The sequence below is a fragment of the Scylla paramamosain genome, chromosome 33, assembly GCF_035594125.1.
Source record: "Scylla paramamosain isolate STU-SP2022 chromosome 33, ASM3559412v1, whole genome shotgun sequence".
In the NCBI taxonomy this organism is placed as follows: domain Eukaryota; kingdom Metazoa; phylum Arthropoda; class Malacostraca; order Decapoda; family Portunidae; genus Scylla; species Scylla paramamosain.
In genome coordinates, this window is record NC_087183.1 from 18,455,035 (window position 1) to 18,469,867 (window position 14,833).

At 41.0% G+C, this 14,833-nt stretch overlaps 1 protein-coding gene across 1 annotated transcript; it reads right to left on the reverse strand.

Moving 5' to 3' along the window:
• Positions 1 to 1,019: 1,019 nt before the first annotated feature.
• LOC135089884 (uncharacterized) lies at positions 1,020 to 10,391 on the reverse strand. The gene is made up of 9 exons (XM_063986076.1): positions 10,248 to 10,391; positions 8,501 to 8,594; positions 8,245 to 8,389; positions 7,480 to 7,641; positions 6,381 to 6,489; positions 4,475 to 4,660; positions 3,902 to 4,316; positions 3,225 to 3,333; positions 1,020 to 3,019 (listed from the first exon to the last, which is right to left on the reverse strand). Exons 3-7 carry the CDS (start codon positions 8,257 to 8,259, stop codon positions 4,282 to 4,284), a joined length of 507 nt encoding a protein of 168 aa, XP_063842146.1. The 5' UTR covers positions 8,260 to 8,389; positions 8,501 to 8,594; positions 10,248 to 10,391; the 3' UTR covers positions 1,020 to 3,019; positions 3,225 to 3,333; positions 3,902 to 4,281.
• Positions 10,392 to 14,833: the final 4,442 nt, after the last annotated feature.

A 14,833-nucleotide genomic window follows, 5' to 3' on the forward strand; every position in this document is an offset into this window, starting at 1 on the left:
GTATGTATGTATGTATTGTATGTAATTCGAGGTTAAAATGGCTCAAATCTGACCCAACAGCAGGCCATAAGTGAAGGTGTTCCTCAAGGCAGGGAGGGGGGGGGGGAGCAATGAATAGGGGAGGGGCTATAAACTATTGGGGGGGTATTAATTAATGACGCATCCAGTTTAGCGTGTGTGTATATTTCGCGTTGTGATAATTTAAAGGTTTTCTCGCGTTTTTATCTTTATTTATTGATTGATTTTATTTATTTATTTTATTTTTTTGGCAGGTGTTATATTTGTTGAGTGTTTTAAGTAACTGTGGCTCATTGCATCAAAACTCCATTCATTACCTTCGTGGGAAGGTTCAATTTGGCAAGGTTTTATTTCGCATTTTGGGTTTTGTAGTAAATTATGCATTTTCTCATATTTTTCTTTGCTGGTATTGTCCCTTCCACGCCATATATGACTGGAAAGTTGGGGGCGCCTTCCCCCCCCCCCCACCCTCCACTGCTACGTTTTTTTTTCTTAATCAGTCAGTCAACCAATCAATCAATCCCTTCATGAATCATACCCATTTCCAGGTGTCACCCCCACCCATAGATCTCTCATTCTGTCATGTATGAACAAGTGCTAAGGGCAAGCTGAACAAGTACAAAGGGCAAGCCAGCTGTCTCTTTTAATATTCTTGCCTGAAATAACATTACAAATGAGGGTCTATTAATCATCCATTAAATAATCCATTTTTATTGCTTTCTCATTCTTCTTCCTCTGTGTATTGTTAAATTGGATGGTTATATCATTGTCCCTTCCTGTGTTTTAGTGTGCCATTACCTGTCCTCTCTTCCAGCTGATATTTAGTTTGTACTAAAATAGACTGGCATAACTTTACAATTTATACACAAATAACAACATAAACCAATAATGCATTGATATTATGCATGATAGGAGTGGACATTTCCACTCTACATCATTAATGAATGCATGATGAGACGCACACTATTACAAAGCTAATGAGTTCAATAAAAAACACTCAATAACAATTTCAATAACTTTATTAAAAATAGCAATCTTTATAAATCATGAAACTAGAAAACTTTAAGAACCTGGGGCTATAACATCAAATGCACAATAATGCAAACACTTTTTACACACACACTCTTTAATGATATTTCCTAATATACAGTATAATTCCAAACAGAGAGAGAGAGAGAGAGAGAGAGAGAGAGAGAGTGATGAACTACCTGGGGTCATAAATGTAAAGTACAGGTATCAGTCAGGCAAAGCATAGTGCTTGCCTGTCTCATATGGAATGTAAAAACATGGCTTCATATCATTCCAGACCTGGGATTATGGCCAAAAGTTACCAAGCAGTGGTGAGCAAAATCCAGTAGAGTAATATTCAGTATCATTGAATTACTGACAAAGTAAAGATCATTATGTGCAATGATACTCACTACCTAGGAGCATTTCAGGTTACTACCAAGAATCTGACCATGCTGGCAGGGATGGTTAGGCTACAACACATTACATACTTCTCCATTCAAATCAGTCAGCTGATTAAATGGTGAGTTAAACCATTTTGATCATCTAAATCATATTAAGGCATTGGATGAGACCTGGACAGCTTGGGTCATCACCATACATAGGTACTCCACTACTCTGTGGGAGGCACTTGATTGTGGCAAGAGTCATCACAATACCAAACACCATCCTTGACAAAGCACAGCATGGCCCACTCATCCACAGGAACCCAGCCATCTCTAAGGAGCAAATCAATGCTGCCCAGTGTCACTCCTCATCACTTTTAGGGAATAAGAAGTAGATCCCACCCCAGCACCATCTTTACATAGAATATAATACAGAGGACAAAGAAGGAATACAAACAGGGCACATGGTATGGTATAGAACACCAACCCTCACTTTTGGAAAACCCCAGCCACTCAGTAGGAGACCAGCCAGTCACCATGGCTATCACCTGGGGATTCTTAGGAACAGGTGTTAGGTATAGAATGAGAGATAAAGAAAACTCCCAATACATTTCAAGTCTATACGCAAGTCTCCATAGATAGACAAAAAAGTGTTCATGAATTAAACACAATATTGTAAGTTTTAAATGTTATGTGGTACCTTAGATAGATGGACAGGTCACTTGAGAAGAGAAAATAAGAAATGTCTTAGGAAGAGTATTTTGTCATATGTATGAATATATATGACTGTATGACATAGATGACTGGTGAAGTAGATTTTGTCCCTTATCAGAGTGGTTGTGTAGCTGAAACAAATTAATGATTATCAAAACAGAGACACATTTGAGCTGATTGGTGAATTACAGTTTCAGAGTGGATACAGCATACACTGGGATGATAAAACTACTGCAGTCATAAAGTAGATGAAAAAATACTGTGGGGAGGAATGTAAAGCAGTAACATATGCAACAAAAGAAAGAAAGAAAGAAAGAAAGAAAGAAAGAAAGAGAGAGAGAGAGAGAGAGAGAGAGAGAGAGAGAGAGAGAGAGAGAGAGAGAGAGAGAGAGAGAGAGAGAGAGAGAGAGAGAGAGAGAGAGAGAGAGAGAGAGAGAGAGAATGATGTGACATGACATCTTTAAGTACAAATGAGTATATAGTAACCATACACTGATACTTGTCCCCTTATACAGTGATAAGTTTACCCAAACACAATGGACACGGATGGAACTTTTGGAGGCTAAAGTGCTCCAGGTGACTGGTGGACTCCATTTCATTGCGGAGGTCCAGGATTCTCTGCACAGTTGGGCTTTTGGTGTCAGTGGAAGTGGTGGCAGTGTGGCAGCAGTAACAGTTTTGGTCTTCCTATGGGCAAGTTCTGTAGGATTCATATTCTCCCTCCTCATGAGGGACATCAGTGTGAAGGGTCAACGGAGCATCAATTCCCTCCTCAGGCAAAGAATGATGGATGCAATTTTCTGTTTCTTGTTGTTGCTCCACCTTTTCAGAGTGCTTGAGGCGCTCGTCAGCCACCTTTCCACTGGTGGTGGGTGTCTCAGACTCACTGGTTCCTGTTCCACATCAAGAGTGTTAGCAGATGCCACTTGTATTTCATCTACTTAGTACATTACATCATTACATAAATAACTGGTGTTATCTGATATTAAAGTGCTAATGAGCAACATGCCACAGAAATCTGTTTATTTCAAGAAAATTATGAAGATAATAATAATGTTTCGTTGCACTTCATAAGATGGCTCAGTTTTTACTACTCACCAACACTGCTAAAGATAGCAACTGGACTCTTAAGGACGCTGCTTATCTTCTCGAGCTGCTGAAGGTCATGATCTGCTTCCTTTTCCTGCACCAGCTTTGATATCAAATCCTGCAGGAAACAACTGTGTTAATTCACATTTTGAATAAATCTAATAGATGAAATTTCACTTACAACACCTTATGTGTCTCTGGTGACTCATGGAGGACAGATACATCACCTGAGAGTAAATGGTCAGTGAAGAAGTTGACCCTTGATCCTGGCTAATCACATTAAGTACATTAAACACTCCTGTTAACTAATAAATGAGGTGTAGATTTCTCTGGAAGGTTACATTACACTACTTCCCTGGCATTTGAAAACATTTTGCTCTACATGAACTCATATGGAAGCTTTACTGCAACATTAAATCTCAGCTAGATGCCAGATGGTGTAGCCTCCATCACAGAGCAAGGTAATGATATGAAGGCTTAGTACTTTGGTCAACACCTGAATAAGAACCGTTTGAGATGCAGCAGAGATCACTAACCTGCCAGCAATTGAATAAGAAGTGTGTGAGATGCAGCAGAGATCACTAACCTGCCAGCAATTGAATAAGAAGTGTGTGAGATGCAGCAGAAATCACTAATCTGCCATGACATGAATAAGAAGTGTGTGAGATGCAAAAGAGAGCACTAACCTGCAGAGTGGTTTTGCTTCATTTCCTCTCATTCATGATGGAGGCTGGCAAGGTCTAACTCGCGTTCTCGAGCTTGTTACTTCATCACTCCTCACTGCAACTGGTAGATGGTGATGTAGTCACCTGAAGAAGGATAAAATTCTTCATTAAAAGACCAAGGAAATGGCATACAGTAAACAGTAAACACTTCCTCCACTTCACTTTTACAGATGATTCAAATGAGCAAAAAACATGCACACACCGATGGACTCTGTCTTCTCATGCACTACAGCATGCTCAAGCTGCTACTTCCTGTCACTTAGCTCAGCCACCTCCTTCATGCTGCAAGTTAACCTGCTCTCCAGGACCCTGTGAGCCTCCTGCAGTTGTTGCAGCTTCTGTTAAAGCTCAGTTCCTCCCAATCCTGTTGTTTCTCCTGATAAAACAATAAGTTTGTTTCTCTCAACTTTTCTTAATACAGCCTCAATAAACAAATCCAATAACAATGCTTTTATTTTGTTATTAATTCAAAAAATTGAGCAACAGTGAGGAAAAATTATTTGCTTTATTATTAGAGAATATAAACTTTCTTACCTTTTGGTTCAGTTATGACATCTTCAGACAACTTTTCATGAGCAAGAGATTCTCCCAGCAGTTTGTTATACTTATCCCTCTCACAGTCTAGCTGAACCTGAAGACTGCTGCACTCACTCTCCAACCTGCTAACCTCAGATGTCAGTGTAGCCACTTGACCCAGCAATTTCCCCTTGGTATCTGTACCTGGAGGTGAAAAATTGATGCAACAGAGGGCCAGACAAGAATGACCAATGGAAGTAATTAGACGTAATGTAAGAAGTGGGTATAAGACTAAGGGAAATAGAAGGGCAATGGAGAGAGGGTTAGATGCACCAGAAATGTCTGTGGAGCCAGGAAAAATTTTAACTTGTAACAGAGATAACTAAGAGCAACTGTGAATGAATGTGATGTGGCCTCATCCCATGACTGGGAAAATGCAAAAGCAGCACCTCAGACACCAGGACCATGATGACTGGCAGCTCCCAAAATTAGCTGCTGGCTTTTGTACTCCTAGTCACCACAGGAGGCTCATCCACAGCTAATCCTATCAGCTGATCATCTTGGGTGAAGTAATTGTTTATCAGTCTGGCTGTTGAGTCCTGATGCAGAGATGTGTGTGTGTGTGTGTGTGTGTGTGTGTGTGTGTGTGTGTGTGTGTGTGTGTGTGTGTGTGTGTGTGTGTGTGTGTGTGTGTGTGTGTGTGTGTGCACTTTGGAAAGCCTCCCTCCAAGGAGAATGTCAGTTTGATATACAAATATATATTCATGTGGATGGTAGCTCACATTTAGCTTCTGAGTTCTCACATGAAGACATGCCATCCTTGTCTTTTTCCTCTGAGGGAGTGACTTTATACTCTGTGATAAGTGCATGCAGCTCACTATTCTGTCTTGTGACGTTTTTGATTTCTATCTGTGAAAGACACAAGAAGGCAGTAAGTTAACTTGTTTAACATGCCACATCATTTTATATATATTATGCCAAGTTTAAACAGGAAAGCCTCACCAGAAGCATCAACTAAAGACCAAAGTGATTAACAAATCTTTCACTTTACCACCCTTAATGACAAAAGCTGCTGATGTAGCATCCCATCCATATCCTGCATTTTTACACCTTCATGATTCCATTAGATTACATTAGATTACATTAGAACAGTATGTGACCAATGACGTCTCCATTCTACATTGCCATGACAAGAATACAGGGCTTTACTGAACATAAACCAAGGACGCCTCCATTCTACATTGCCATGACAAGAATACGGGGCTTTACTGAACATAAACCAAGGACGCCTCCATTCTACATTGCCATGACAAGAATACAGGGCTTTACTGAACATAAACCAATGACGCCTCCATTCTACATTGCCATGACAAGAATACAGGGCTTTACTGAACATAAACCAAGGATTCCCTCCTCCTCTCTCTAAGGGTTAGGGTTCTCTCAACAGTTACAGCGTGGTGTGAGAGATGCAGTGCTGTCAAGGCTTTACTATTTACAGGAAGCAACACACCAATAAATAAATGTTACTTTGGAAATGAAACTGAATAATCAAAGGCTTTATATCTCATGAACTTCCCTTCTTTAATAAACTGTCTTCAAGCTGACAGACTCCAGTAGTATTGCATCTTAGGAATATTCTACAGCTGATTTCATAATAACTGCTCTCTAAAACTGACTACATGCCTCCTTCCCTACCTCCTACAGACTCTACTCAACAATTGTTGTTATTCTGTTCATGCTGGTGTGACAGTTAACCAGTATATTAATTCCTTAGTTATGTACACTCTAGAATGGTGGTTCATTTTATCTACCAGTGATTTGAATTCCCAGCTTCTAAGTATTACATTATTATTTGTTGATTGGTACCATTTGTATGCAATCAGAGAAAGATTTCAATATAAAAACATATCCATGTTACTGTTACCTTTCAGAATGTAAACCAAAATGAAAGCTATGTAAATTTCTTGGTTCTTGTGCTTCTTCAAATGCAGTCCCTTGTCTGGTTTCTCTGTCAATTCTAATTTCTTATTGCTCTGTGGAAAAACAAAGTGCAAATGTTTAGGATGAACTGATTCAATAATATTGCTTTCACAATTTCAATATTGTTCACAATTTCTGCAGGAAGTTTACTCCATATATTTACTATACGATTAAAGAAAAAATGTTTGGCCTTGTGGGATTTAAAACGTTTGGGTATAATCTTGAATCCATTATTTCTTGTTAGGTAGAATGAATGAGGAGGAGGAGGAGGAGGAGGAGGAGGAGGAGGAGGAGGAGGAGGAGGAGGAGGAGGAGGAGGAGGAGGAGGAGGAAGGAGGAGGAGGAGGAGGAGGGAGAAACAAAGATAGGAGGGAAGGAAGAAAGGAAGAAAAGGGAATAAGAGAGAGAGAGAGAGAGAGAGAGAGAGAGAGAGAGAGAGAGAGAGAGAGAGAGAGAGAGAGAGAGAGAGAGAGAGAGAGAGAGAGAGAGAGAGAGAGAGAGAGAGAGAGAGAGAGAGAGAGAGAGAGAGGAGTTGGTAAGGAAAATTATTACAATGGTCCAAGGTGAAGAACAGGGACTGGAATGAGAAGTGGAAGAAGCATATAGAATTGGAAAATATAGTGAAGGAGGTAAAAGACCATTAAAAGTGAGAATGAGATCCCAAGTTACAGTAAAGGAGATCCTAGTGAGAACTGGGAAGCTGGCTGAAAATTCAGAATACAAGAATATTTGGGTAAAAAAGAGATATGAACTTGGAAGAAAGGGAAAAAGAGAAGGATCTGAGGAATGAAGCCAAGCAAAAAAAACGAGAGAAGTACAGAGACCGAGAAGCAGAAATTTTATTGGAGGGTACTAGATATGAAACTAAGGAAATGGTATATTCAGGAAAGGGAACAAGAAATGAAAGAACCACAACAGCAGACAGACAAATTGCATGTGGTGGGAGAAGTAGTATATTAAGAGTAATATATACAAAACAAACTTCATGTAAACAAATAAAATTTTCAGAAAACTTGTCACACAAAACCTTATTAACAACTCACCTTCTCCTTCTGCGGCATTTCCTTCCTTCTTATCTTTCTCCTTTCCTTCCCCATCTTCCTCCTCCTCCTCCTCTCCTTCCTCTTTCTTTCCACCTTCCTCCTCCTCTTGTGACTCTTAACTCTCTTCCTCCTCGTCCTCCTCTTCCCCTGTGCTTCCCTCCTCTGAAAGAAAAGACTTGTTTAAAAAGCAAGCAAATATAGTAGTAATAGTAAAAAAAAGTCAATGAAATGAAAGTTTATACACATATGAAATTAGTGAAAATTTGACACCAAACATTCTCTATCTGTAACATTACATCAGAATGACGAGAACACAAGATATGAAAAGTGAAAGGGAATGATGTATATAACAAAGAAAAACATTGTATAATGACATATGACAGGAAAATAATCTTGTATACTTGTCCCTTAAATACTTGCTTCCTTGTATATTAACTCCCAAAATGCTCATTCCTTGTACTCTCATTTTCAAAACACCTCTTCCTTATATATTGTCACTCAAACACTCCTTTCTTGTACACTTATTCCTAAATCACTCCTGTCTTCCTGTATTCTCATTCTCCAAACACTCGTGCCTCTGCACACCCAGTTCCTCAAAACATTTCTTCATTGTTTACTCATCCCGCAAACACAGCAACTTTCTTGTATACTCAGCTCTCAAAAGATGCATTTTTAAACATCCATAACTCCTTTTATTTTCATTCCCCAAACACTCCCGGCTGTGCACACTCCAGCACGTTAACACAATAACCAAGCAATACACACGACTACTGGCACCATCCAGATCTGGCCCCAGCACCCCTGCCTCCTTGCGTGCCAGCTCCAGCAATGCACGGCCACAGCGGCAGTACGCGTCACCACACTCGGGCGCCTGCTCCCCACACAGCTCCACCAGGGACTCTGTTGCCTCCTGGAGTGGTAAGGAGTGTCAGTTAAACCTGGTGTTTACTTTCACTATGATATGAAACAATTAACAACACAGAAAACAACACAACTAGGTAACATGCAACACATACCACACCTAAGCAACAGACACACCTCGAAGGCAGCGACAGCAGATTTGAAGTCCCCCACCAGGAGGTGTCGCTTGCCCCTAGAGAAACGGTCGAACGCTGCTGCACTTGCCGCACGTCCAAGGGGAGCAAGCAAACAGGCCATCATCAAACAAGTCTCGACTTTAACCATTCGTAATTTACACCATCATATATTGTGGAGTAACTTCATGTTTAGTATATCTTAACATGGAACATTATTAAGAATGTGTACATGCTTGTACTATTTGATAAATTATGTGGTCAGCTACACTTTCCACTCACACTCTCATCCATCACCAAAATTAAACTAACCCCCTATTACTTTCCTCCCACCCTCAGAATTATTAAACTAACCTCCAGTCACATTCTTCTGACACCCTCATCCCTCACTAAAAATTAATACCAACTGGCAAAATTACCAAACTAACCTCTAAATATCATCCTCCCACCATCTAGTCTCTCACTAAAATTAATCTCACCAAGCACGATTATCAAGCTAATATCCAATCACTTTCCTCTGACCCTCAAAATCCTTTCCAGCTGGTAGAATTATTAACCTATACTCCAGTCACTTCCACCCTCTCATCCCTCATTAAAATTAATCCCAGCCTTCAAAATTATTGAACTAACCTCCAGTCAAAGAAATATCACTGGTTTTGTGGGGGATATTGTCACTGCACTAAGGGATGCACACAATTTCTCGTAAGTTTTCACATTTTGCGTTCAACTGTACCGGTCTAAGTGGAGGAGTGAAAAAGTGACACCTAATGAATAGTTGCCACAAAACTTATTCTCATTACTTTTTGTTCCTTGTCATTTTTCTTTCAGGCTTTTTTCATCATCACAGCAGCTTGAAATTTTGAAAATACATGCTATTTGAGGAGGTAGCTGTACATGTGAAAAAAAAGAAGGGAAACAAACATCCATACTTGTGACTGATATGAAAAATAAACTATACATATAAATGTATATTTCACTTTTCTTTCTAGCAATTAAAAAATGTACATACGACAGTATTTCTTTCTTTTCCTCAATAAATACGACAACAGTATTTTTCCTTCCCTTCAGTACACCCAGCCTTTCCCTTAGTACATATCACAGTACTTTTCCTTTTTGCTCAGTGCATATGAGAATAATTTTCCTTTTCCTCCATGCATATGACACTACTTGCCCTTTTCCTTTTCTTTCCCTAAATAGAGAAGACAAGACAGAAATTTTCTTTCCCTCAATACACAACACTATTTTTTCTCCCACTCTCTCTCTTGTACAGAGTCAGTTTCAATGTACTGGAAGGTTATGCCTACGGGAAACTGAAGGACAACTCAAGCAACGAGTGGACGGGCACGGTAGGAGCTCTGCAGTCAGGGGAAGCTGACCTCACTGTCTCTGAATTGTCCATCACTGAGGAGAGGTTGAAAGTTGTTACCTACACCCAGCCTATCTATATCATCAGGTGAGAGATACAGGTGATGATCAAATAATATTTTAAAGATGTTGAACAAAGTGCTCCCTTAACAGATTAATTGGATCAGCAAAATGTTCAGAATATGAAATGTCAAATAATTAGATTGATCTATCTATATGCCAGGCTGGCAGTCCTATACAGGGTGGCCCAGACACTACACTATACACTCACATACAACATTGACACTGTTAATCCACGGGTAATCTACTGGGTTGGCTACAGTGTGTCCCTCATTGTGTACACATCATACTCTGCCACACTGGTCTCACATCTTGCTGTGGAGCAGCCTGCATCTCTGCCATTCAGCAACCTGCGGGACCTGTCTAGGCAGTCAGGCTGGGATGCTGGATGCAACAACAATGACCTCTTCCAAGTGACAGCCTCGGTGGGTCCTTGGCTTCTTGCTGTGTGAACTGATATACCATCCAGTAGTAGCAGTAGTAGTAGTAGCAGTAGCAGTAGTAGTAGCAGTAGTAGTAGTAGTAGTAGTAGTAGCAGTAGTAGTAGTTTTAATTTCTCAAACAACAGTCCCATTGCTTTAATTTCCTGCCTATCTAAAGTTTTTAATCTACCCTTAATAGGAATATTCTTAAACATCTATTACTTCACAGCCTACTTGTATCTGATCGCCAGTATTAGGGTCCATCAAGGCTGCTCCACTGGTCATCTGGCTTTCCTTACTGAATCTTGGTCATCATACTCTTTTAGAGATTTTGGTGAAACTTTTGCTGTTGCCTTGGATATATGAAAAGCTTCTGATAGTCTGGCACAAAGCTTGCATTTCCAAACTACCCTCCTACAGCTTCTTTCCTTCTCTGTGTAACTTCATCTCAAGTTTCCTTTCTGACCATTCTATTGCTGCTGTGGTAGACGGTCACTGTTCTTCTCCTAAATCTGTTAACAGTGGTGTTCCTCAGGATTCTATCGTCATTCACTCTCTTCCTATATTCATCAATGATCTTCTAAACCAAACTTGTTGTCCTATCCAATCCTACACTGATTATACTAACCAGCATTTTTCCAGGTCTTTTCATGGACATCCAACCTTTCGGGAGGCAAACAGTTCACACAGGGAAGCCACAGAATACCTCACTTGTAATCTCTCTCTAAAATTTCTGACTGGGGCAGAGCAAACCTGGTATTGTTCAATGCCTCAAAAACTCAATTCCTCCATCTATCAACTCAACACAACCTTCCAGACAACAAGTATCCCCTCTTCTACACTGAACCTCCTCAGTCTGGAAACTGGAAATTTCATATCTCATCTCTAGCTAAAACAGCTTCTATGAAGTTAGGTATTCTGAGATGTCTGCCAGTTTTTCTCACCCCCCCCTCAGCTGCTGACTCTGTACAAGGGCCTTATCCATCCATGTATGACAAATCCATGTATGAAGAGTTTTAAAGAAAGGACTTACTTATTACTGGTTACACTTGCAATAACACAATATCACGTCCAACACCTCACGGTCACTTGATGCAAGTCACTCATTACCCGACCAACTCATCTCAGCTTCAAGACAACTCAATCTGGAAATAACAGATAAAGGAAATAGGTTGGGCTTTTAATCTTCAAGGGACACATTAAAAATTCTATGTCAAACCAATAGTAGTGAAGAATTCAGTCCCAGATTAATAGAGAAATGCAAGAGTCAACAGTGAAATGTAAACAGCAGGTAATTGGTGTCATTGTGCCTGCCATTCAGTGGAAGGAGAGGTAAATAAGTTGTCAATGTCCCTCCTACATAAAAAATACATAGAGTACATTTATGCACACTACTGCCTATTAATTTATTCTCCCTCAGCAACACTGGATTATATTTAACACCTGCTCACTAACTACTGTCTGTGAAGTAAATCACTGAAACTAGAAACATCACTTATCATCTCTCTCTCTCTCTCTCTCTCTCTCTCTCTCTCTCTCTCTCTCTCTCTCTCTTTTTGTCTCTCTCTGTCTCTCTCTGTCTCTCTCTCTCTCTCTCTCTCTCTCTCTCTCTCTCTCTCTCTCTCTCAGAAGTACTTATAGAACACTGTAAATACTAGTAACACCTTGAATTGTTTTGCTTTGATCAATTGTTACGTGATACTGGCTCCACTATTTCAGCTTTTACTGTGTTTTCACTCTTGACACTGTGGGAGCAAAGATTGTCTTCCTTACGATATAGTACACAGTCAATGCCACACACAGCAACACTGTTCTTCTGTTCCTCCAAGCTTTGAGTTTCCTCACTACAGTATCCTTTAGAATAAGCCCCACAAGGATCTTCCTCACCTCTGTCAGCTTGCAGTCTCTCAAAAAAAAGGGCCTCAGTCAAGATTCTCCTCCAGGCCAGGCCACATGCTGCTTCTGTCTCCAAGAACACACCTACTCATTTCACTGATATAAGCAACCTTTTCAAAGTCCCTCAGAGCCTCTTCCATTTCTAACAATAAGCAATATTTAATTGGTTCCTAAACACACACACACACACACACACACACACACACACACACACACACACACACACACACACACACACACACACACACACACACACACACACCTGCAAGAATTTGTCTTACCCTTAGCCAGTACTCATCTTATACATATAAACAGCAGATAGCACACCTAGAGTGGTCACCACTTCCTGTGAGTGGCAGTGCACAGCTGTTTTCAGTATGAGTGGAAGGTCCACTGTCACATAGTCTTGTGACAGGCTGGGCTGGACACTTGGTGAGCAGTTCTGGAACCTTCAGGGAGGTTTACTGCCAACCTGCACACTGAAAGGAAATGCAGTTTGAGTAAATGTACATATTATTATATAGAGACAAAAACAGTAGTGAGTTATCTAAGGAACTTATGACAGAGATACAGAAGAATTACAAAGATATTACATGGTCCAAGCCTTCAATTCAAAGTAAGTGCTTCAGATCTACACAAACAATTGAGACAGCTTCTAAAATCTACATAAACAATTCATGCAGCTTCTAATTCCATCAGTGAGCGTCATCAACCATTGGTCCCAGGTTAGCTCACAGTCATCCCCAAGTGACGCACACACCTGGCTCACTCAACCCCACATGCTTCATCGCTCTGTCTATCTCACTTGTCCACACCTGGCTCACTCAACCCCACAATTTCCACATTTTTTCCACACCTTCTCCACACTATTTCCACACTTTTCTACACAATTTCCACACATGGCTCACTCAATCCCACAATTTCCACACTTTTCCACACCTGGCTCACTCCATCCCAGAATTTCCACACTTGGCTCGCTCAGTCCCATGTGCTTGATCACTCTGTCTATCTCACTTGTCCACTTAGTTACATAACATTGTAAGCCCTCTCCATTTCTGACAATCCTACTTCCATCACTCTCAACAAGGCTTCACTCAACCCCTCAAAAGCCCAACAACTAGTTTCCAAGCCATTCTTTATTACCATCCTAACACACTTGTTCCCCCAACTGCTACTCCTAATATTCCACACAAACACCTTACTAGTCTCTCATCATCCATTTGCTCTAATCTAGACCCTGCCGAGGTACCCTGCACGAACACCCTCCAAAGCCACCAGCTCCGCCATCATGCCTTCCTTCGCCATCCATCTGACTCTTGCTCCTGCCCTCCACCTCCTGTTGCTGCCACGTCTGGAGTGCGTCAGCCAGCGTCGTGTAGCAGGTGGAATGGCGTCACTGCTGGGCCGTGGTGTCTGGGTGGGGCACAGCGGGAGGCAGGGGATGGGGTAGTCTGGAATGATTTGTTGGTGTTATGGTTGTAGTTGTTTTGTAGAAAGTATAGTTTAATTAGTTTCTTAGTAAATATAATAAAAATATAATAAAAAAATATATAATAAAAATAAAAAGAAGACGACGTAGCAGATCAAAGAAAAGGTGGAAAGATCACATTGGAGAGGACATGAGTGAGAGAGGATTGAGTGGAGAGAAGGTTGGGGACAGAGCCTTGGGGAGAAGACTAGTAAGGAAAAGTGACCCCATATGAATATGGGAGCAGCTGCAGAAGAAGAAAAAGAAGTAAATCTAATAAAATGAAATAGGATAAAAATTAAATACATTGTTAAGAATAGCATATCTCTCTCTCTCTCTCTCTCTCTCTCTCTCTCTCTCTCTCACCATGACTATTTTCCAGCCAGCCAGCTAGCCATTCAACCAACCAGCCAATCAATCAGTCACTCAGTTAGTCAGTCAGTCAGTCAGTCAGTCAGTCAGTCAGTTAGTCAGTCAGCCATTCAACCAGCCAGCTAGCCATTGAACCAACTAGCCAATCAATCAGTCACTCAGCTAGTCAGTCAGTCAGTCAGTCAGTCAGTCAGTCAGTCAGTCAGTCAGCCATTCAACCAGCCAGCTAGCCATTGAACCAACCAGCCAATCAATCAGTCACTCAGCTAGTCAGTCAGTCAGTCAGTCAGTCAGTCAGTCAGTCAGTCAGCCATTCAACCAGCCAGCTAGCCTTTCAACCAACCAGCCAATCAATCAGTCACTCAGCTAGTCAGTCAGTCAGTCAGTCAGTCAGTCAGTCAGTCAGTTAGTCACTCAACCAGCCAGTGAGCCGGCCAGCCAGTCAGTTAGTTCTGTGGGCCTGTGTATGGTTCTGGTGGGCCTCTGTTTGGCTTGTGTTAGATTCAGCTAGGCCTCTGTTTGGTCTGTGTTTGGTCTCTGGGCCATAGATGCAGCAAGACCGGTTGAAAATTCCAAGCACTGACGCACTGCACAGACTACCACCTCATGCCTGCTTGCTGTGAAAGAGTCTGCTGGGACAAATGACCTACACAGTAACTTGTATCAGTCCCACAGTTGTGTTCCTGGAAGCTCAGTGTTATGGATGCAGTGTGACATGCTGACTTAGGCAAGGCCGT

What these genes read in the sequence shown, in the direction of transcription:
- LOC135089884 (XM_063986076.1), bottom strand. An exon ending in AAATGCCGCAGAAGGAGAAG is followed by an intron (nt 6,490 to 7,479) that starts GTGAGTTGTTAA and finishes GTTTTTCCACAG; the next exon opens with AGCAATAAGAAATTAGAATT. An exon ending in TTTGGTTTACATTCTGAAAG is followed by an intron (nt 4,661 to 6,380) that starts GTAACAGTAACA and finishes TTTCACCTCCAG; the next exon opens with GTACAGATACCAAGGGGAAA.